Source organism: Saimiri boliviensis, chromosome 11 (assembly GCF_048565385.1).
Source record: "Saimiri boliviensis isolate mSaiBol1 chromosome 11, mSaiBol1.pri, whole genome shotgun sequence".
NCBI classification, from domain to species: Eukaryota; Metazoa; Chordata; class Mammalia; order Primates; family Cebidae; genus Saimiri; species Saimiri boliviensis.
In genome coordinates this window covers 27461639-27482896 of record NC_133459.1, presented here as the reverse complement: position 1 = coordinate 27482896, position 21258 = coordinate 27461639, and the positions used below count along the sequence as shown (strand labels likewise).

The 21258-nt window shown below is 43.7% G+C and overlaps 1 protein-coding gene across 1 annotated transcript in view; it reads right to left on the bottom strand.

Moving 5' to 3' along the window:
- Positions 1-6229: 6229 nt before the first annotated feature.
- YTHDF2 (YTH N6-methyladenosine RNA binding protein F2) overlaps positions 6230-21258 on the bottom strand; it is a 31819-nt gene continuing 16790 nt past the window's right edge. Inside the window, exon 5 of the mRNA XM_003937607.4 lies at positions 6230-7073. Within this exon, the coding sequence (XP_003937656.2) occupies positions 7050-7073 (24 nt within the window). The 3' untranslated portion in view covers positions 6230-7049. The remainder of the gene's footprint in view (positions 7074-21258) is intronic.

Below are 21258 nucleotides of genomic sequence, written 5' to 3'. Positions count from 1 at the left end.
ACAAAAAATATATAAATAAGAATACCTGATAATTTTGAAACAGTCTCCAATAAAAAAAACAGAATTCCTTGGGAAAAAAAAAATGGAACTGGGGCAGGGAAAATACAAGATTCCCCTGGAACATCGTACAATACCAGAAAGGCAGACACTGGAAAATTTTTCTTTTTTGAGACAGGACCTTGCTGTTACTCAGGCTGGAGTGCAGTTACATGATACATGATCACAGCTCACTGGAGTCTTGACCTCCCCTGATCAAAGCATCCTCCCACCTCAGCCTCCCCAGTAGATAGGACTATAGGAACATATCACCCCACCTGGCTGTTTTTTGTAGAGATCAGGTCTCAAGTATGTTGCACAGGCTGGTCTCAAATTCCTGGGTTCAAGGGATTCCCCCACTCCAGCTTCCTAAAGTGCTGGGATTACAGGTGTGAGCCACAAAGCTAGACCACCAAAAATACTGACGTGTCAAGAAAACACAGGGGCCAATTTTAAGGAGCTCCTAATGACCAAAGCTGAGACAATTTGAGCAAAAAAGTAAATCCATACTGATATAACTGAATAAATACAGAGGACACCTTCTTACAATAGAGTTCTAATTAACACAGTGTAGAAGGAATAATCATGAAGCAACATCTGGCAAATGCTACAGGAATACTTGTTGCAGGCAATAACAATCCATAACTGCCCAAAGGTAGTCAATGAATGTTTCAGCTGGGCACCTTGGCTCACACCTGTTAATCTAGCTCTCTGGGAGGCTGAGGCAGGACAGTTTGAGACCAGCCTGAAAAACATGGCAAGACCTCATTCCTATTTAAAAATAAAATAAGCCAAGCATAAAGGCACATGTCTGCAGTCCCAGATACCGGGCAGGATTGCTTGAGGCTGGGAGGTTGAGGCTGCAGTGAGTGATGATTATGCCACTGCACTGCAGCCTGGGCAACAAAGCAAGACCGTCTTAAAAAACAAACAAACAAACAAACAAAAACACACGGTTTTGAAGTATATCCAATTCCGTAAATTAAATATTAAGTACAAAGGAGGAAATTAATAACTCTACAGTGGAGAAATCTGGCAGCACTGTAACCAAGTGACCAAAGTTAGCATCACCAGTATAAAGTCATGTCACAATCATGTATTGGGATAAAATGCACTAAAAAGGCACGGTGCTTTTGTGGCATTCTTGTCAAAGAATAACCTTAATCTAATAGTGAGAAACAATCACATAAATCCAACTGGAAGGGCATTTTACAAAATAACTGGCCAGTGGCCAGGCGCAGTGACTCATGCTTGTAATCCCAGCACTTTAGGAGGCCGAGGAGGGCAGATCACCTGAGGTCGGGAGTTTGAGACCAGCCTGAACAACATGGAGAGACCCCCATCTCTACTAAAAATACAAAGTTAGTTGGATGTGGTGGTGCATGCCTGTAATCCCAGCTACTTGCCAGACTGAGGCAGGAGAATCGCTTGAACCTGGGAGGTGGAGGTTGCAGTAAGCCAAGATAGCGCCATTGCAATCCAGCCTGGACAAGATCAAAACTGTCTCCAAAAATAAAAAGTAACCGGCAAGTACTCCAAGAGTGTCAAAAAATCAAGACTGAAAAACTGTCACAGGCTAGAGGAGACTAAAGACAATTAAATACAATGGAGAGGGCGCAGTGGCTCACGCCTGTAATCCAGCACTTTGGGAGGCCGAGTTGGGCGGATCAGGTGGGGAGTTCAAGTCCAGTCTGACCAACATGGAGAAACCCCCATCTCTACTAAAAATACAAAATGAGGTGGCGTATGCCTGTGATTCCAGCTGCTCGGGAGGCTGAGGCAGGAGAACTGCTTGAATCTGGGAGGCGGAGGTTGTGGTGAGCCGAGATCATGCCATTGTACTCCAGCCTGGGCAACAAGAGCAAAAAGCTCCATCTCAAAAAAAAAAAAAAAAAAAAAGCAATGTAGGATCCTGGATTGGATGTCCAACCTGAAAAAAAGATACAGTGTAAAAACTGGCACAGCTCAAGGTCTGTAGATTAGTTAATAATACTGCAACAGTATGTGCTAGTCTTGATAATTTTACCATGATTATACATGATGTTAACATTTGGAAAATGCCGAGTGAAGGGTATGAGAATTCCATACTGTTTGCCAAGTCCAAAATTATTTCAAAAAGCTTAAAATAATGGAACAAACTAAGATAACCAAATCAAATATAGCTAAAATTGAATTGAGGGAAAGTGAAATTTATTTATTTTGAGACAGAGTCTTGCTGTCACCCACGCTGGAGTACAGTGGCACAATCTCAGCTCATTGCGACCTCTGCCTCCCAGCAACTCTCCTGCCTCAGCCTCCTTGGCAAATTCCTTGACAAATTTGCCAAGGATTTTGAGTAGCTGGGATTACAGGTGCGCACTATCACACCCAGCCAATTTTTGTATATTTAGTAAAGATATGTATATTTAGTAAAGGGGTTTCACCAGGTTGGCCAAGTTGGTTTCGAACTCCTGACCCCAGGTGATCCACCCACCTTGGCCTCCCAAAATGCTGTGATTACAGGTGTTAAGCCACCACGCCGGCCTGAAATTTATGTTTTTATATTGAAGGCCAGAGCTGGGCACAGTGGCTCCTTCTTGTAATCCCAGCACTTTGGGAGGCCAAGGCAGGCAGATCACTTGAGGTCAGGAGTCCAGACCAGCTTGGCCTACAAGGTGAAACCCTGTCTGTATTAAAAATACTGGCAAAGGTGTCTTTAATAAGAAAACGAGTTTAGCTGCATTTTGGGGTCCCTAGTAAAGAACAGTCTAATTTTTTATGCTACAGGAAAAACCAATCTGGTTTTTCTAAAATATGCAAATCCAAAATCCTGAACCCCTCTCAGGGAAGGCTAAGTGTGCAATCTTATTAGGGGCTCCAAATTCTTCAGTCAGTAGACTGAAACAGCACTTTCTATGTGTGCTATGAAAGACTGGGAACTACTATGGTGCTAACATTTCAAATTGCAAAAAGTCATCTCGAATAATCTCATATCCAACTTGAAATACAATGTAGAAAAATCTAGTTTAAAAAAAAATTGCGGCCGGGTGCGGTGGCTCAAGCCTGTAATCCCAGCACTTTGGGAGGCTGAGGCGGGTGGATCACGAGGTCAAGAGATTGAGACCGTCCTGGTCAACATGGTGAAACCCCGTCTCTACTAAAAATACAAAAAATTAGCTGGGCATGGTGGCACATGCCTGTAATCCCAGCTACTCAGGAGGCTGAGGCAGGAGAATTGCCGGAACTCGGGAGGCGGAGGTTGCGGTGAGCCGAGATCGTGCCGTTGCACTCCATCCTGGGTAACAAGAGCGAAACTCAGTCTCAAAAAAAAAAAAAAAAAAAAAATTGCAGCCAGGCGCGGTGGCTCAAGCCTGTAATCCCAGCACTTTGGGAGGCCGAGGTGGGCGGATCACAAGGTCAAGAGATCGAGACCATCCTAGGAGGTCAACATGCTGAAACCCCATCTCTACTAAAAATAATTAGCTGGGCATGGTGGCGCGTGCCTATAATCCCAGCTACTCAGGAGGCTGAGGCAGGAGAATTGCCTGAACCCAGGAGGCAGAGGTTGCAGTGAGCCAAGATGGCGGAGGTTGCAGTGAGCCAAGATCGCACCATTGCACTCCAGCCTGGGTAACAAGAGCGAAACTCTGTCTCAAAAAAAAAAAAAAAAAAATCCTGGAGAGTCCTCTGGAAGTCACAAAAGTTTGGGCTAAAAGTGAAAATGCTGAGTGCCATACATATTACTAGCAAATCCAGCACCTTCCTACTGATAACAAAAGGAACTCCCCAGAGTGCCATACATATTACTAGCATATCCAGCACCTTCCTACTGATAACAAAAGGAACTCCCCAAAATTTGGGGTAAATGTACTTCAAAAAGAATGGCAGCCAGAAATATTTAGGAATATTGTACTGTGCATCTAATAGGCCAAGAAAAGCTTTTGATTGCGAATGTCTATAATGGTGCTATTGACTGGGCACAGTGGCTCACACCTGTAATCCCAGCACTTTTGGGAGGCCAAGGTGGGCAGATCACCCGAGGTTGGGAGTTCGAGACCAGCCCGGCCAATATGGTGAAACTCATCTCTACTAAAAATACAAAAATTATCCAGGCATGGTGGAGTGTGCCTGTAATCCCAGCTAATCAGGAGGCTGAAGCAAAAGAATCACTTGAACCCAGGAGGTGAAGGTTGCAGTAAGCCGAGATCACCCCACTGCACTCCAGCCAGGGAAACAGAACGACTCCATCTCAAAAAAAAAAAGTTATTTAGAAATCGGCATTTAGCCGGAGGCGGTGGCTCAAGCCTGTAATCCCAGCACTTTGGGAGGCCGAGGCGGGTGGATCACGAGGTCAAGAGATCGAGACCATCCTGGTCAACGTGGTGAAACCCCGTCTCTACTAAAAATACAAAAAATTAGCTGGGCATGGTGGCGTGTGCCTGTAATCCCGGCTACTCAGGAGGCTGAGGCAGGAGAATTGCCTGAACCCAGGAGGCGGAGATTGCGGTGAGCCGAGATCGCGCCATTGCACTCCAGCCTGGGTAACAAGAGTTAAACTCCGTCTCAAAAAAAAGAGAAAAGAAACCGGCATTTAATCATTTTATTGGCACTCTTTTTTTTTTTTTGAGACGGAGTTTCGCTTTTGTTACCCAGGCTGGAGTGCAATGGCGCGATCTCGGCTCACTGCAACCTCCGCCTCCTGGGTTCAGGCAATTCTCCTGCCTCAGCCTCCTGAGTAGCCGGGATTACAGGCACACGCCACCATGCCCAGCTAATTTTTTGTATTTTTAGTAGAGACGGGGTTTCACCACGTTGACCAGGATGGTCTCGATCTCTTGACCTCGTGATCCACCCGCCTCGGCCTCCCGAAGTGCTGGGATTACAGGCTTGAGCCACCGCGCCTGGCTTATTGGCACTCTTGACTTAACTATACTGGGCTGTGTAGAACTGGGTAATTTTGAGGGCAGACCTCTGTCCAACAGTATTAAAAATAATTTCCATAACCCTTAGTATAAATGTTAGAGGTTTTCACATATGCAACTCTCTAAAACGGGATCTTTTTTTTTTGAGACGGGGTCTTGCTCTGTCACCAGGCTGGAGTGTCGTGGTGTGATCTCAGCTCACTGCAACCCCCACCACCTGGGTTTAAGCGATTCTCCTGCCTTAGCCTCCCAAGTAGCTGGGATCGTAGGCGCCCACCACTATGCCTGGCTAGTTTTTGTAAAGACAAAGGTTTCATCATATTGGCCAGGCTGGCCTCAAACTCCTGACCTCAAATAATTTGCCTGCCTCAGCCTCACAAAACGCTGGCACTACAGGTATGAGCCACTGTGCCCGGCCTAAAATGGAAACATCTTAAGAGCTAAAAATCTTTTAAGATAGAGAAGCCTCTAAAACTGCTGAAAAGAAGAAGAAATGCTATTACAGTTGTTTTAAGGTTCCCAAAGACCCAAAGCCCACAGAAATTTTATTGAGGGGATCTGCATCCATGTGGAATACTGTCTAAAACCGTATTTCAGCCGGGCAGTGGCACGTGCCTGTAGTCCCAGCTATTCAGGAGGCTGAGGTTGGAGGATCTCGAGTCCAGGAGTTCTGGGCTGTAGTGCACTATGCCGATTGGGTGTCTGCACTGAGTTTGGCATCAATATGGTGACCTCCCGGGAGCGGGGGACCACCAGGTTGCCTAAGGAGGGGTGAACCGGTCCAGGTCGGAAACGAAGCAGGCCAAAACTCCCGTGCTGATCAGTAGTGGGATCGTGCCTGTGTAACAGCCACTGCACTCAAGCCTGGGCAACATAGTGAGACCCCATATCTATATTTTAGAATAAATAAATAAATAAATAAAAATGAAACCTTATTTCAGATTAAACACTTATTCCTGGGCTCTACTTCTTCTGCATCTAAGATAGCTGGCCAGATTCCATGTAGTTAAGCATAGTGCCTAATAGTCTTAATATTTGTTGAACAAATGATTTAGCAATGACTACATTCTCTGCGAAGTATCCAGAAATAAACCATTATGAATATTGGCCCACCTTCTTTTGCAGAGGTCATGGTTAACCAACCCTGGGTACAAAGCAAGCCTGAAGTGTTTACTCTTAGCACAAATTCTCTAAAATTAAGAGTTACAAGAGTCTCATCTCTTTTAACTCCTTATACTCCAAATATTTCACAAAATACAACAGACACAAATAATACTAAATGGTCCTAGAAGTGATGCTCAACAGGATCTCACGTTTATTGAGAAGTGATTAATGGTAAAAAGAAAGGCAATGCCCTTTCCTCATTGGCTGAACAAGAAACTGAAGAAACATTCACTACACGTTTTACAATATTTTTCTCTTCCAAAATGCATTTCTGTAAACAAGTTTTTACCACTGTTCTTAGCTTTGAAATCAAATTAATCCTGACTTAATCAGTATAATGTACAAGAACAGAACATTTCTTAGGACTCCTAGTACTTTGAGTAACAAAGGGTCAGAGAAAATGAACCACCCTTAAAGACACAACCTTGGGTAACACTGGTAAATTCTCCTAGACAAAAATTCTTCATAAAAATGTTCTTCCACTTCGGAAGGGTAAAATCAAACTCCCACTTTCTGGGGTGGATGCCCAAAACCTTCACAACTCAAGTGTTCTCCAAGTGCAAATGTCAAAATGGGAGGAGGAAAGGGTTTAAAAATTAGAGAAAACTGTATGCACTTACGGACTTAAAAATCCGAAAAACATAGTAAAAAGACAAAAAAACCAAAGCATTATGCTCTGAAATCACAACCAAAGCCAAAATAAAAGGGACATTTTTCACCTAAACTACCTAGAGGGATTTTTTGTTTAGTTTTTTCTTTTTCTTTTTTTTTTTCATTTTCCAGTTAAGTCCTATGTCTTTTGTGAAATTCCAATACTTAAACTGCAAATCTGCAATCGTCTCTGAAGTCAGTGAAATTAAGAAAAAAGTCCTAATTCTCTTGAAGGTCATTTTTTCCTCTTAGGATATGCAGATGCAACCGTTGCTGCAGTCTGTGTGGAACTGCCTTTTATTTCCCACGACCTTGACGTTCCTACAGAGGTAAGAAGAAAGTTGAAATGGTTAGTCAAAAATTAACATGCTTATGAATTTTAAAACTTCACAGAATAACTCAAGAGAAATTTAATTATTTAGAATTATCAGAAAATTAACTATTCACGAAGAATATTCCCCACAAAGAGAAACTGGCTTTTACTTTCTTCTGAACCAAAATAGTAACACTCAAACATTCTACTGCAAAATTACTTTTGACTTGAGAATTCATTGCATGCTTTCCTATTATATTGTTTAAATTCTTTGTTGTCAGTCCCCCCAAAAATATGGGCCTAATGGAAGTAACCCAAGCACACATGACTGGTCAGATAAAGGGAAGCAGCATACATACATAGAACACTAGAAGACTAGAAGAGTCAGACTGACCTAAATTCAAATCCCAAACTCGTTCCCAGGCCTTGGACATACTCATAAGCCTTCAATTTCCTTTTCTGTAAAGTGAAGATAAATCTCTCACAAGGTTAAGGAAAATTAATGAGCTGACATATAGAAAGCCCTTAGTCCACAGATGGGAGGAAAAAAAAAAAAACAAAAAACACCCAACATATCTGGCCTCTTTCCCTAGGGAGACGGATTTCAAAATCTACCAATACTTATGTCTTCCCCGAAATAAATCCCAATGCTTTTTTGTTTTCTTTTCTGAGAAAGAGTTTCACTCTTGTTGCCCAGGCTGGAGTGCAATGGCAAGATCTTGGCTCACTGCAACCTCCACCTCCAGGGATCAAGCAATTCTCCTGCCTCAGCCTCCTGAGTAGCTGGGATTACAGGTGCCTGCCACCATGCCTGGCTAATTTTTGTCTTTTTAGTAGAGATGGGGTTTCAACATGTTGGCCAGGCTGGTCTTGGAACTCCTGACCTCAAGTGATCCACCCACCTTGGCCTCCTAAATTGCTAGGATTACAGGCGTGAGCTACACTCATTTTCTTAAGAATCACTGTTTGAGTCTTTCAGAAACTTATCCTAAATTCTTCCATTTCACATATTACCTCATGTACAGAATTGTTGAAATTCTACACCTTTAATAAATTTTTTAATTTTTTCAATTAAAGATTTTTTTTCATGTAAATTACTAGATTCACATGGCTGTTAAAAGCAAAAGCATTAAGTGGTCAGCGGCACACAGGCCTGAACTTACACATTTCTTCCCATTTACCCTGTGGTTAACTATGGCTCTATGTCAGCATGGTTTCTACTAAAAATAGCAACTACCACTTACAGTGCATGCATGTAGTCCTAGCTATGATGATGCCACCACTGTACTCCAGTCTGGATGGCAGCGCTGAGACCTTGTCTCTTAAAAAGTAAATAAATAAAAACCTCAAGATGTGAGGGAAGAAAAAAAAAATCTGAGGTTGAAATCAATTTTTTTTTTTTTAATTTACCCTAGGCTATAAAGTCAACAGCATCTTGCTTATGTTGATTTCAAACTCATTTACCTGATTTTATCTTTCATAGCCTAGATGGATACAATTTATATAACCTCTCATCTAACATAGATCAGCATTTACTTTTGGCCTCAGGAAATCTGGACTGAGATGCATTTCTTGATTAAATCTCATTCCTCTTGCTTTTATTATTCTTTAAGCCAGTAATTTTTGTCTCTTCTCTTTCTGTCCTTCAAGGTACAGTTCAAAATCCCTTCCTTCTTTCAAACATCCACAACCACTACCACTTTCAATGTCTTTCCCTTAACCCTACATCCACACACAAACTAAATTCAGTCTTGTTTCATATAATAGTAGTCCCAGCTAGATCAAAAAGCAGAAAGCAAAGAACAGGTCTTCAACTTCACTCAAAAACTGCTTACAAGTTTAACAGTAGATAACAGGCTAAGATTGACTTCTACATAAAATTCTGCCTATTTTTTTCTTTTTTGAGACGGAGTTTTGCTCTTCTTACCCAGGCTGGAGTGCAATGGCGCGATCTCGGCTCACCGAAACCTCCGCCTCCTGGGTTCAAGCAATTCTCCTGCCTCAGCCTCCTGAGTAGCTGGGATTACAGGCACGTGCCACCATGCCCAGCTAATTTTTTGTATTTTTAGTAGAGACGGGGTTTCACCATGTTGGCCAGCATGGTCTCGATCTCTCGACCTCGTGATCCACCCGCCTCGGCCTCCCAAAGTGATGGGATTACAGGCTTGAGCCACCGCGCCCAGCCAAATTCTGCCTATTATCTCTTAATGTAACCCCAGAAATGCAAACAATAAATTATTTGTCCCAAATTGTAACAATGAATTAGAAACAGATTCTATCACTGCTCTGACAAATGTGCTTTTTCCTAAGAAACATGTTTATTATATTTAAGTTAGTCGACATGCTTATTAGCATTTAAAAGTCAAGAATATTACCCAGCCCACACAAAATTAAAAAAAAAATTCAGAACAGCATCAGGTAATTATACTTACTACAGCACTGTTTAAATACCAAATCTGTTCCTGTTTATAATGGGCAATTTTAAGTCTCACAAATACCTATGTTCAATATTGCTTCAAAAGTCAAACTTTCTGAATTTTAACTATACAGCAATACCAAGACAGTCAGGAGTGGTGGCTCACACTTGTAATCCCAACACTTTCGGAGGCCAAGGCAGATACACTGCTTGAGTCCAGGAGTTCAAAACCAGCCTGGCCAACATACGGAGACCCTGTCTCTACACACACACGCACACACACACACACACACATTTATTAGCGAAGCATGGTGGTGGCATGCGTCTGTGGTCCCAGCTACGTGGGAGGATGGCTTAAGCCCAGAAGGTTAAGGCTGTAGTGAGCGCTGTTCACACTATCGTACTCCAGCCTGGGTGACAAAGTGAGACTCTCATCTTGGGTTGGGGGAGGGGGGAAGCTGGGCACCAGTGGCTCACGCCTGTAATCCCAGCACTTGGGAGTCCAAGGTGGGCAGATTACAAGGTCAGGAGATAAAGACCATCCTGGCCAACATGGTGAAACCCCATCTCTACTAAAGTACAAAAACTTAGCTGGGCATGGTGGTGTGTGCCTATAGTCCCAGCTACTCGGAAAGCTGAGGGAGGGGAATTGCTTGAACCCCGGAGGCAGAGACTACAAGGAGCTGAGATTGTGCCACTGCACTTCAGCCTGGTGACAGAGAGAAACTGTCTCTTTAAAAAAAAAAAAAAGAGAGAGAGAGAAAGAAAAGTATAGATTGGAGTGGGAATCTGGGGCACAGTAGAATCCTTCTTGAAGGGCTCCCTCCCGTTGGCCAAATCTATGACTTCAGTATTAAATAATATTAATGATAAATATGCAACTTTAGAGAGAACATGAACCAAAAACAAAACAAGGCCGGGCGCGGTGGCTCAAGCCTGTAATCCCAGCACTTTGGGAGGCCGAGGCGGGTGGATCATGAGGTCAAGAGATCGAGACCATCCTGGTCAACATGGTGAAACCCCGTCTCTACTAAAAATACAAAAAATTAGCTGGGCATGGTGGCACATGCCTGTAATCCCAGCTACTCAGGAGGCTGAGGCAGGAGAATTGCCTGAACCCAGGAGGCAGAGGTTGCAGTGAGCCGAGATCGAGCCATTGCACTCCAGCCTGGGTAACAAGAGCGAAACTCCGTCTCAAAAAAAAAAAAAAAAAAATTAATGATAAGTAAACACCTATCACAGTTTTACTTGAATCAAGCAAGAATTATCAATCAATGCTAGAATTAAAGGGAGAAATTTTAATGAGAAACAAGTTATTTACATAGCATCAAACTATTTTCCCACATATTTAAAAAAAAAAAAAAAAATTGGCTAGGCGCGGTGGCTCAAGCCTGTAATCCCAGCACTTTGGGAGGCTGAGGCGGGTGGATCACGAGGTCGAGAGATCGAGACCATCCTGGTCAACATGGTGAAACCCCGTCTCTACTAAAAATACAAAAAATTAGCTGGGCATGGTGGCTCGTGCCTGTAATCCCAGCTACTCAGGAGGCTGAGGCAGGAGAATTGCCTGAAACCCAGGAGGCAGAGGTTGCGGTGAGCCGAGATCGTGCCATTGCACTCCAGCCTGGGTAACAAGAGCGAAACTCCGTCTCAAAAATTCAAAAAAAAAAAAAAATTAAGTGGAGAACCTGGTGGACAACACCTTACACAAAGTGACCAAAGTTAACATTATCAGTAATGACATAAACAGACATCTTGTACCTCCCAGTATGAGGCACTGAGAAGGATACAACCTCACTTGAAACCAGTGAAGCCTGACTTAACAGGGCTGAGGCATAGTAGCTCACTCCTGAAATCCCAGCATTTTGGGAAGCAGAAGCTGGCGGATAGCTTGAGCACCTGAGTTCAAGACCAGCCTGGGCAACATGGCAAAACCCATGTCTTAGAAATACAAAAAAACTTTAAAAACTCAGCTGGGTGTGGTGGCATGCACCTGTAGTCCCAGCAACCTGAGAAATGACTTGAGCCCAGGACGGGCGAGGCAGCAGTGAGCTGTGATCATGCCACTGCACTCTGGCCTAGGCAACAGAATAAGACTCTGTCTCAAAACAACAAAACATTTAGGAGACGTAAACAATGGTCTCCAAATGTTCATGGACTGGAACCCAGACCACAAAAAGAAACGCTATCAAGGACATTAAGACAACTGTCTGAGTAAGATCTGTGGGTAAAAGTATTGTGTCAATTGTATTTCCTGATTTTGATAAATGCGCTGTGGTTATGTAACTGCATGTCTTTGTTCTAGGGAGTACACAGCAAAATACCTAGGAGAAAAGACATGATGTCTAGACCTTAACTCTCAATGGATCAGGGAAACACCGTATATACACATTTTCAAAAACATTCAAATGATAAAGCAAATGTGGCAAAATGTGGAAGAGTAAATCTGAAATTATTCCAAGGCCCGGCATGGTAGCTCACATCTACTGCTCACACTTTGGGAAGCTGAGGCAGGAGAAGTGCTTGTGGCCAGGAGTTCAAGACCAGCCTTCAGCAACATAGTGAGACCCTGTCTCTACAAAAAAAATTTTTTTAACTTAGCTGGGTATGGCGGCACATGCCTAAAATCCTAGCTACTTGGGAGGGTGGGGTAGGAGGACAGCTTGAACCCAGGAACTGGAGGTTACAGTGAGCTATATGATGCCACCACTACATTCCAGCCTGGCAGCCTGGGTAACAGAGAAACTGTCTCCCCAAAATTTTTTTTTTTGAGACGGAGTTTTTGCTCGTTACCCAGGCTGGAGTGCAATGGCCCGATCTCGGCTCACCGCAACCTCCGCCTCCTGGGTTCAGGCAATTCTCCTGCCTCAGCCTCCTGAGTAGCTGGGATTACAGGCACGCACCACCATGCCCAGCTAATTTTTTGCACCTTTAGTAGAGACGGGGTTTCACCATGTCGACCAGGATGGTCTCGAACTCTCGACCTCTTGATCCACCCGCCTCGGCCTCCCAAAGTGCTGGGATTACAGGCTTGAGCCACCACGCCCGGCAAAAAAAAATTTTTTTAATGTATTTCAAAACATAAAACTGAGGGGAAGGAAAGAAATATATTTATTCCTTCTGCAAAAAAGTTGGGTGCACTATGTTACGTTTAACATTTAACAAAATTTTAATGTTTAATAATAGGCTGGGTGCAGTGGCTCATGCCTGTATCTCAGCACTTTATGAAGCCGAGGCAGGTGGATCACTTGAGGCAGTGTTCAAACCTGCCTGGGCAACATGGCAAAACCCAATCACTACAGAAAAATATAAAAATTAGCTGGTGTGGTGGCACATACCTATAGTCTCAGCTACTGGGGAGGCTGAGGCAGGTGGTTGCAGAGAGCTGAGACTGCACCACTACACTCCAACCTACATGACAGATAAAGATAAATTTAAATCAGGCACAGAGGACTTGTACCTTGTTAAGTCCTAGCTTCTCGGGATGCTGAATCAAAAGGATCACTGGAGTCCAGGAATTTGAGTCTGTAATGAGCTATTATCAACGCTGTGAATAGCCACTGCACTTCAGCCGGAACATCTCATATTAAAAAAAAAAAAACAACAGGCCGGGCGCGGTGGCTCAAGCCTGTAATCCCAGCACTTTGGGAGGCCGAGGCGGGTGGATCACGAGGTCGAGAGATCGAGACCATCCTGGTCAACATGGTGAAACCCCGTCTCTACTAAAAATACAAAAAACTAGCTGGGCGTGGTGGCGCGTGCCTGTAATCCCAGCTACTTAGGAGGCTGAGGCAGGAGAATTGCCTGAGCCCAGGAGGCGGAGGTTGCGGTGAGCCGAGATCGCGCCATTGCACTCCAGCCTGGGCAACAAGAGTAAAACTCTGTCTCAAAAAAAAAAAAAAAAACCAAAACAAAAAACAGAAGGCCAAAGTGCTGGGGTTACAGGCATGAGCCACCATGTCTGGTCTCTATAGGACATTTCCATATAATGTTTCATGTTCTAGAGATCTGCTGTACAACACTGTGTTTACAGTTAATACTATAGGCCCAGTGCAGTGGTTCACACCTGTAATCCCAGCAGTTTGCAGGGCTGAGGCAGGCAGATCACGAGGTCAAGAGATTGAGATCATCCTGGCCAAGATGGTGAAACCCTGTCTCTACTGAGAATACAAAAATTAGCTGGGCATGGTGGCGCACACCTATCATCCTAGCTATTCAGGAGGCTGAGGCAGGAGAATGGCTTGAACCTGGGAGGTGGAGGTTGCAGTGAGCTGCGATCGTACCACTGCATTCCAGCCTGTCCTCTTTTCCTAGGGAGATGGATTTCAAAATTCGACAATACTTAAGTTTTCCCTGAAATAAATCCCAATGCGTTTTTGTTTTCTTTTCTGAGACGGAGTTTCACTCTTGTTGCCCAGGCTGGAGTGCAATGGCAAGATCTCGGCTCACTGCAACCTCCACCTCCCAGGTTCAAGCAATTCTCGCCTCAGCCTCCCAAGTACCTGGGAATATAGGCACCTGCCAGCAGGCCCAGCTAATTTTTTGTTTTTAGTAGAGATGGGGTTGCCTTGTTGGCCAGGGTGGTCTCAGACTCCTGACTTCAGGTGATCCACTTGCCTTGGCCTCCCAGAGTACTGGGATTACAGGCATGAGCCACTGCCCCCAGGCTTTTTTTTTGAGTCTGAGTCTTGCTCTGCTACCTTAGCCCCTCCTCACTTTAAATCTATGATTATAAAATAGAAAACTTGGCTGGGTGCCGTGGGTCATGCTTGCAATCCCAGCACTTTGGGAGGCCAAGGCGGGCGGATCACAAGGTCAAGAGATCGAGACCATCCTGGCCAACATGGTGAAACCCCATCTTTACTAAAAATACAAAAAAAATTTAGCTGGGCGTGGTGGTATCTGCCTGTAGTCCCAGCTTCCCCAGGGGGCTAAGGCAGGAGAATTGCTTGAACACAGGAGGTGGAGGTTGCAGTGAGCTGAGATCGAGCCACTGCACTCCAGCCTGGCGCCTGGTGACAGAGCAAGACTTTGTCTAAAAAAAAGAAAAAAGAAGCCGGGCATGGAGGCTCACGCCTGTAATCCCAGCATTTTGGGAGGCCGAGGCGGGTGGATCACGAGGTCAAGAGATCGAGACCATCCTGGTCAACATGGTGAAACCCCGTCTCTACTAAAAATACAAAAAATTAGCTGGGCATGGTGGCACATGCCTGTAATCCCAGCCACTCAGGAGGCTGAGGCAGGAGAATTGCCTGAACCCAGGAGGCGGAGGTTGTGGTGAGCCGAGACCACGCCATTGCACTCCAGCCTGGGTAACAAGAGCAAAACTCCGTCTCAAAAAAAAAAAAAAAAAAAAAAAAAAAAAGGAAGAAAAAAGAAAACTTGGCCGGGTGCAGTGGCTCACGCCTGTAATCCCAGCTTCGGGAGGCCAAGGTGGGTGAATCACTTGAGGTCAGTAGTTCAAGACAGGCCTGGGCAACACTGTGAAATCCCATCTCTACTAAAAACGTAAAAATTAGCCAAGTGTGGTGGTGCGTGCTTTTAGTCCCAGCTATTTGGGAGGCTGAGGCAGGAGAATAGCTTGAACCAGGGAGGAGAAGGCTGTGGTGAGCTGGGATCGCGCCACTACACTCCAGCCTGGCTAACAGAGTTAAACTCTAGTCTCCCAAATAAAAAAGAAAAGTCGGTCTACAGAGGAAATAAATGAAAAGCCATAAGGTAGCAATGTTAAGTCTGTATGTATACAATCTATTCATCTAATACATACAGTAAATCTATTCGGCTTTCCTCTACTTGAGCTTAATATCCTTTTCTACTTACTACTGCTCTGTTCTACCACCATCCCTCCCATTTCCCTGTACTTTTCTGTCATCCCTCTCCCTTCACTTTTAAGTGGGCCATAAAACACAACTGAGGCATATTCATATTTACTTGGATATAATTTTATTAACATTAAAATCTGATGTTTATCCCTCCCACAAAATTAAGTCTATATAGGTCTGAACTAGTTTTTCCTATGCCCCCATGAACCCTGAAAGAAACCCAAAAACCTGTATTATCAGTAACCCTACTGATAATATAGAATGCTTAGAGGCCTTGCCTCCAAAGATGATCATTCAGTAGGCAAGGGAGGACAAGACTCTCAATGTAAAAACTTCCAGAGAGTACTTTTTGTACTAACTGAAAAACTACTCTTTTTTTTTTTTTTTTTTTGAGAAGGAGTCTCACTCTGCCACCAGGCTGCAATGCAGTGGCGTGATCTCGGCTCACAGCAACCTCCGCCTCCCAATTTTCCTGCCTCAGCCTCCCAGGTAGCTGAGACTACAGGTGCACACCACCACCATCTCCAGCTAACTTTTGTATTTTTAGTAGAGACAGGATTTCACCATGTTGACCAGGATGGTCTTTACCTCTTGACCTCATTATCCACCCGCCTCAGCCTCCCAAAGTGCTGGGATTACAGGCGTGAGCCACCACACCTGGCCTAATCATTTCTAATCCTATCAGAAATACCTACTGAGTAGTTAGAATTTGCCCAAAAATAAAAAATAAATAAATAAATAAAAGAAATAAGCTTACTAAATAAGATTATAGGGCTTACTAAATAAGATTTCCAATTTAGTTAAGTAAGTAGAACGTAGGTTATGAATATACTTTTTAAACTTTTCAGGTGATTGAAAAGTTGTTCTAAATCAGTTGCCATTTTTTTGAATCTATACATTGAAACTCTCGTGTCCAGGTCCGCCACACTCCTCTCCTCATCACTGTGCAGGCCCACCGACCCCAACCAAATTAACTTTTGCAGTAACAACGAATTAACCAAGAATCTGTCTGGGCTCTATTTCTAGCTCTGCCACTAAAGTGATGGAACCCTGCCGTTCGTGTATAAAATGACACTGGGGTAGACTAAAACAGCCCCACTTATAACCTGTCGGTGTGCATTATCCAGAACCGTTTGCACTCTTCCTTTTATTCCTGATGCCTGTAATTATCAACAACTTTTACAAGCTTCACCGAACGGTCATGGAGATTGTGTATAGTAGCTCCAATTCACTGCATTTTGAAACTTGCGATGGGAAAATTAAAACTGACTGCTAAAAATATTTATGTCTCAACCAATTATGTTCTCTTCATATATCCACAAAGGTGACTGGCTATGGGCACTAGCAGATACTAAAATACAGTTAGCAAATTATATATATAAATATATATTTGGAGACAGGGTCTCTGTTGCCCACACGAGGGTGCAGTGGTACAATCCTAGTTCACTGCAGCCTCAACTTCCTCGGCTCAGGCCATCCTTCCATTTCAGCCTCCCGAATAGCTAGGACCACAGGTGCATGCCACCACACCCAGCTAATTTCTTTTTATTATTTGTTGCCCATTCTAGTCTCCAACTCCTAGGCTCAAGTGATCCTAAGTGGTTTACACCTGTAAACCACCACGCCCAGCCAGTTAGCAATTTTAAACAATAACTATGAAGATATAGCATGGCCTAAAAACAAAAAGAGCCTTGAAGCAAAACAAATTCCAGTTCTACTTCCTAGGTAGTGGTCTAGTTTTTCCTTATTGAATCTCAGGTCTCTACAAGATAAAGATAATCTTCACTATTTTACAAGATTATTACAAGACATTGAGGATATATGACAAGTGCCTAATACGTATATATCCAGCAAATGCCTAAATATGGGTAAATATTATACCTAAAGCACTAACAGGATGAAAAGAACACTATATTCAAAATGATTAAACTGTATAAACAAATTACATAAAGATGAGAAGAAAAAATGCCAAGATGAATAGTTTTGTCATAGTACACAAATTGTGGGCGATTTCTTTCATTTTCTACACCTTTTATAATTTGGTTACATTTTATAATAAAAACAAAAGGAAAACTTGCAAGTATTTATAGTTTGTGCACTGCAAGATTTTTACATGCAAACACTTAAGTTCTATACGTTATCCACATCTTACTCAAAAAAAAAAAAAAAAACCTCACACGAAGAGTCTATCTTTTAAAATGGCTTCATGTAGTACACCAAGTGATATAGGCGGAATTTGAATTCTGACATACGCAGTAGGCAGACTACTGAACATCTCCTAAGAACCACCAGAAATTGGCCAGGTGCGGTGGCTCACGCCTGTAATCCCAGCACTTTGGGAGGCCTAGGCAGGTGGATCAAGAGATCAAGACCATCCTGGCCAACATGGTGAAACCCCATCTCTACTAAAAAATACAAAAATTGGCCGGGCGCGGTGGCTCAAGCCTGTAATCCCAGCACTTTGGGAGGCCGAGGCGGGTGGATCACGAGGTCGAAAGATCGAGACCATCCTGGTCAACATGGTGAAACCCCGTCTCTACTAAAAATACAAAAAAAAACTAGCTGGGCGTGGTGGTGCATGCCTGTAATCCCAGCTACTTAGGAGGCTGAGGCAGGAGAATTGCCTGAGCCCAGGAGGCGGAGGTTGCGGTGAGCCGAGATCGCGCCATTGCACTCCAGCCTGGGTAACAAGAGCGAAACTCCGTCTCAAAAAAAAAAAAAAAAAAAAAAAACAACAAAAAAAAAAAAATTAGCTGGGCGTGGTGATGTATGCCTGTAGTAGTCCCAGCTACTCGGGAGGCTGAGACAGGAGAACTGCTTGAACCTGAGAGGCGGAGGTTGCAGTGAGCCGAGATCGCGCCACTGAACTCCAGCCTGGCGACAGAGGGAGACTGTCTCAAAAAAAAAAAAAAAAAAAAAAAACAAAAACAAAAACAAAAAAAACGACCAGAAATTGCAATATCAACTGCAAATGAGTTGGAAAGTAGAACAACTGCTGCACCTGTCCCTTCTCGCTCTATATCCAAAAATTCACATAGGGAGGGGACTGGCCATTTTCTTCATCTGTCTTTTCCTACCCATCCTTTCAGACCCAATTTAAATTAAGTCTTACATAAAAATGTCCCATTTAACTAGCTCTAACTGGTCTTACTATTCCACACTTGGTCTCACACTGTCAGTTATTACTTTACTATATGCTACTCGAGAATGTTTCATTTGATATATCATAATTCTTTGATCTAACTGGAGTTAAATGAGTTCAACAAGAGGCTATTTGTTTATTCAGCAAGGGATGAAAGTGCATGTTGACCAGGATGGTCTCGATCTCTCGACCTCGTGATCCACCCGCCTCGGCCTCCCAAAGTGCTGGGATTACAGGCTTGAGCCACCGCGCCCGGCGCTTTTTTTTTTTTTTTTTGAGACAGAGTTTCGCTCTTGTTACCCAGGCTGGAGTGCAATGGCGCGATCTCGGCTCACCGCAACCTCCGCCTCCTGGGCTCAGGCAATTCTCCTCCCTCAGCCTCCTAAGTAGCTGGGATTACAGGCACGCGCCACGACGACCAGCTAGTTTTTTTGTATTTTTAGTAGAGACGGGGTTTCACCATGTTGACCAAGATGGTCTCGATCTCTCGACCTCGTGATCCACCCGCCTCGGCCTCCCAAAGTGCCGGGATTACAGGCTTGAGCCACCGCGCCCGGCCTTTTTTTTTTGAGACGGAGTTTCGCCCTTGTTACCCAGGCTGGAGTGCAATGGCGCGATCTCGGCTCACCGCAACCTCCGCCTCCTGGGTTCAGGCAATTCTCCTGCCTCAGCCTCCGGAGTAGCTGGGATTACAGGTAAGCGCCACCATGCTCAGCTAATTTTTTGCACCATTAGTAGAGACGGGGTTTCACCATGTTGAACAGGATGGTCTCAATCTCTTGACCTCGTGATCCACCCGCCTCAGCCTCCCAAAGTGCTGGGATTACAGGCTTGAGCCACCGCGCCCGGCCTTTTTTTTTTTTTTTTTTTTTTTGGTAGACACAAGGTTTCAATATGTTGCCTAAGCTGGTCTCAAACTCCTGGGTTCAAGTGATTCTCTTGCTGTGGCCTCCGAAAGTGCTAGGATCACAAGCATGACCCACTGCACCTAGCCATTTCTCTACTTTCTTATCTGGCAAATTTCATATATCATAGAGTAATCCAGGAGCTTTGAGGTTAGAGAGACTCAGTGGCTCTCCAGGTATAAGTTCCAACAAACATGAAACATGTTTTGAGCAACTTCTTTGCTAAATTGAATAGTTTTTCAAATACTAAAATATTTCCTCAAAAAAATTATTTATTTATTTATTTTTTGGAGACAGGGTCTCTCGCTGTCACCCAGGCTGGGATGCAGTGGCAAGATCAGAGTTCACTGCAGCTTTCACTTCCTGAACTCAAACAATCCTCCCGCCTCAGCCTCCTGAGTAGCTGGGACTACAGTTATGTGCCACCAAGCCTGGTTAGTTTTTTATAATTTTTTTGTAGAGATGAGGTCTTGCTATGCTGTCCAGGCTGGTCTCAAACTCCTGAGCTCTGGCAATCTTCCCACCTAAGCCTCCCAAAGTGTTGGGATTACAGGTATGAGCCACTGTGCAGGACAAATTTTTGTGTTACTGGAAAAAAAAACGTAAGAGTTACAGTCAGCCAGGTGCAGTGGCTCACACTTGTAATCCCAGCTCTTTTGGGAAGCTGAGGCAGGCGCATCACCTGAGGTCAGGAACTCCAGACCAGCCTTATCAATACAGTGAGGTAAAACCCAGTCTTTAAAAAAAAAAAAAAAAAAGAGCTAGTCATGATGCACAAATTTAATCTGCATCAGTATTTTCTCCAACACTATGCAGTCTAGACCATCAGCAAAACTTAAGCACTGATTTGTATACAGCATTTGCCAATTTCCATGATAACACAGCTGGGCCCAGCATGGTGGCTCACACCTGTAATCCCACCACTCTGGGAGGCCAAGGGGGATGGACCACAAAATCAGGAGTTTGAGATCAGCCTGACCAATATGGTGGAGCCCTGTATCTACTAAAAATACAAAAATTAGCTGGGCATGGTGGCCGGTGCCTGCAGTCCCAGCTACCACTGAGGCTGAGGCAGGAGAATCGCTTGAACCTGGGAGATGGTGGTTGCAGTGAGCTAAGATCGATTCCATCTCAAAAAAAAAAAAAAAAAAAAAAAACAAACAAAAAAAAACCCCACTGATTTCAGATTACCAATGAGTTATCAGTGTACAACAGCATATTATATATTATATATTGATACAACAGATGTAAATAACCTCAAGAGTAATGAATTTATTACCTTCTAATACAATGGTAATTACAATGTAATTTAATCTACAGAAGGGTATTCTTGAAGCTAAACAGCTGGCTCCAACACATCACTGGAGAGATTTGTGTTAAAGACCAACTCCAACATTTACTAGCTATGAGACTTTGGATAAATAACCTCTTCAAGCCTCTTCCTTTATCTCAAATATGGGAATTATAGTGTTAGATAAAATACCTAAACTTGTGTGTACTATGCGTCAAGCACTGTGCTATTTGAGTGCTTATATTCCATTATTACTTATTTGGCATGGTTCCAATGTTATTGCCTCCATGAATTCTTAATTTTGTTGTCCTCTTAAAATCCTCTGCTTCTAAGGCAAAGATAGTGCCTTGTTTCTCTGTTCCATTCCAGTAATTAACACAAACTTTTTTTTTTTTTTTTTTTTTTTTCTGAGACGGAGTTTCGCTCTTGTTACCCAGGCTGGAGTGCAATGGCGCGATCTCGGCTCACCGCAACCTCCGCCTCCTGGGTTCAGGCAATTCTCCTGCCTCAGCCTCCTGAGTAGCTCGGATTACAGGCATGTGCCACCATGCCCAGCTAATTTTTTTTTTTTTGTATTTTTAGTAGAGACGGGGTTTCACCATGTTGACCAGGATGGT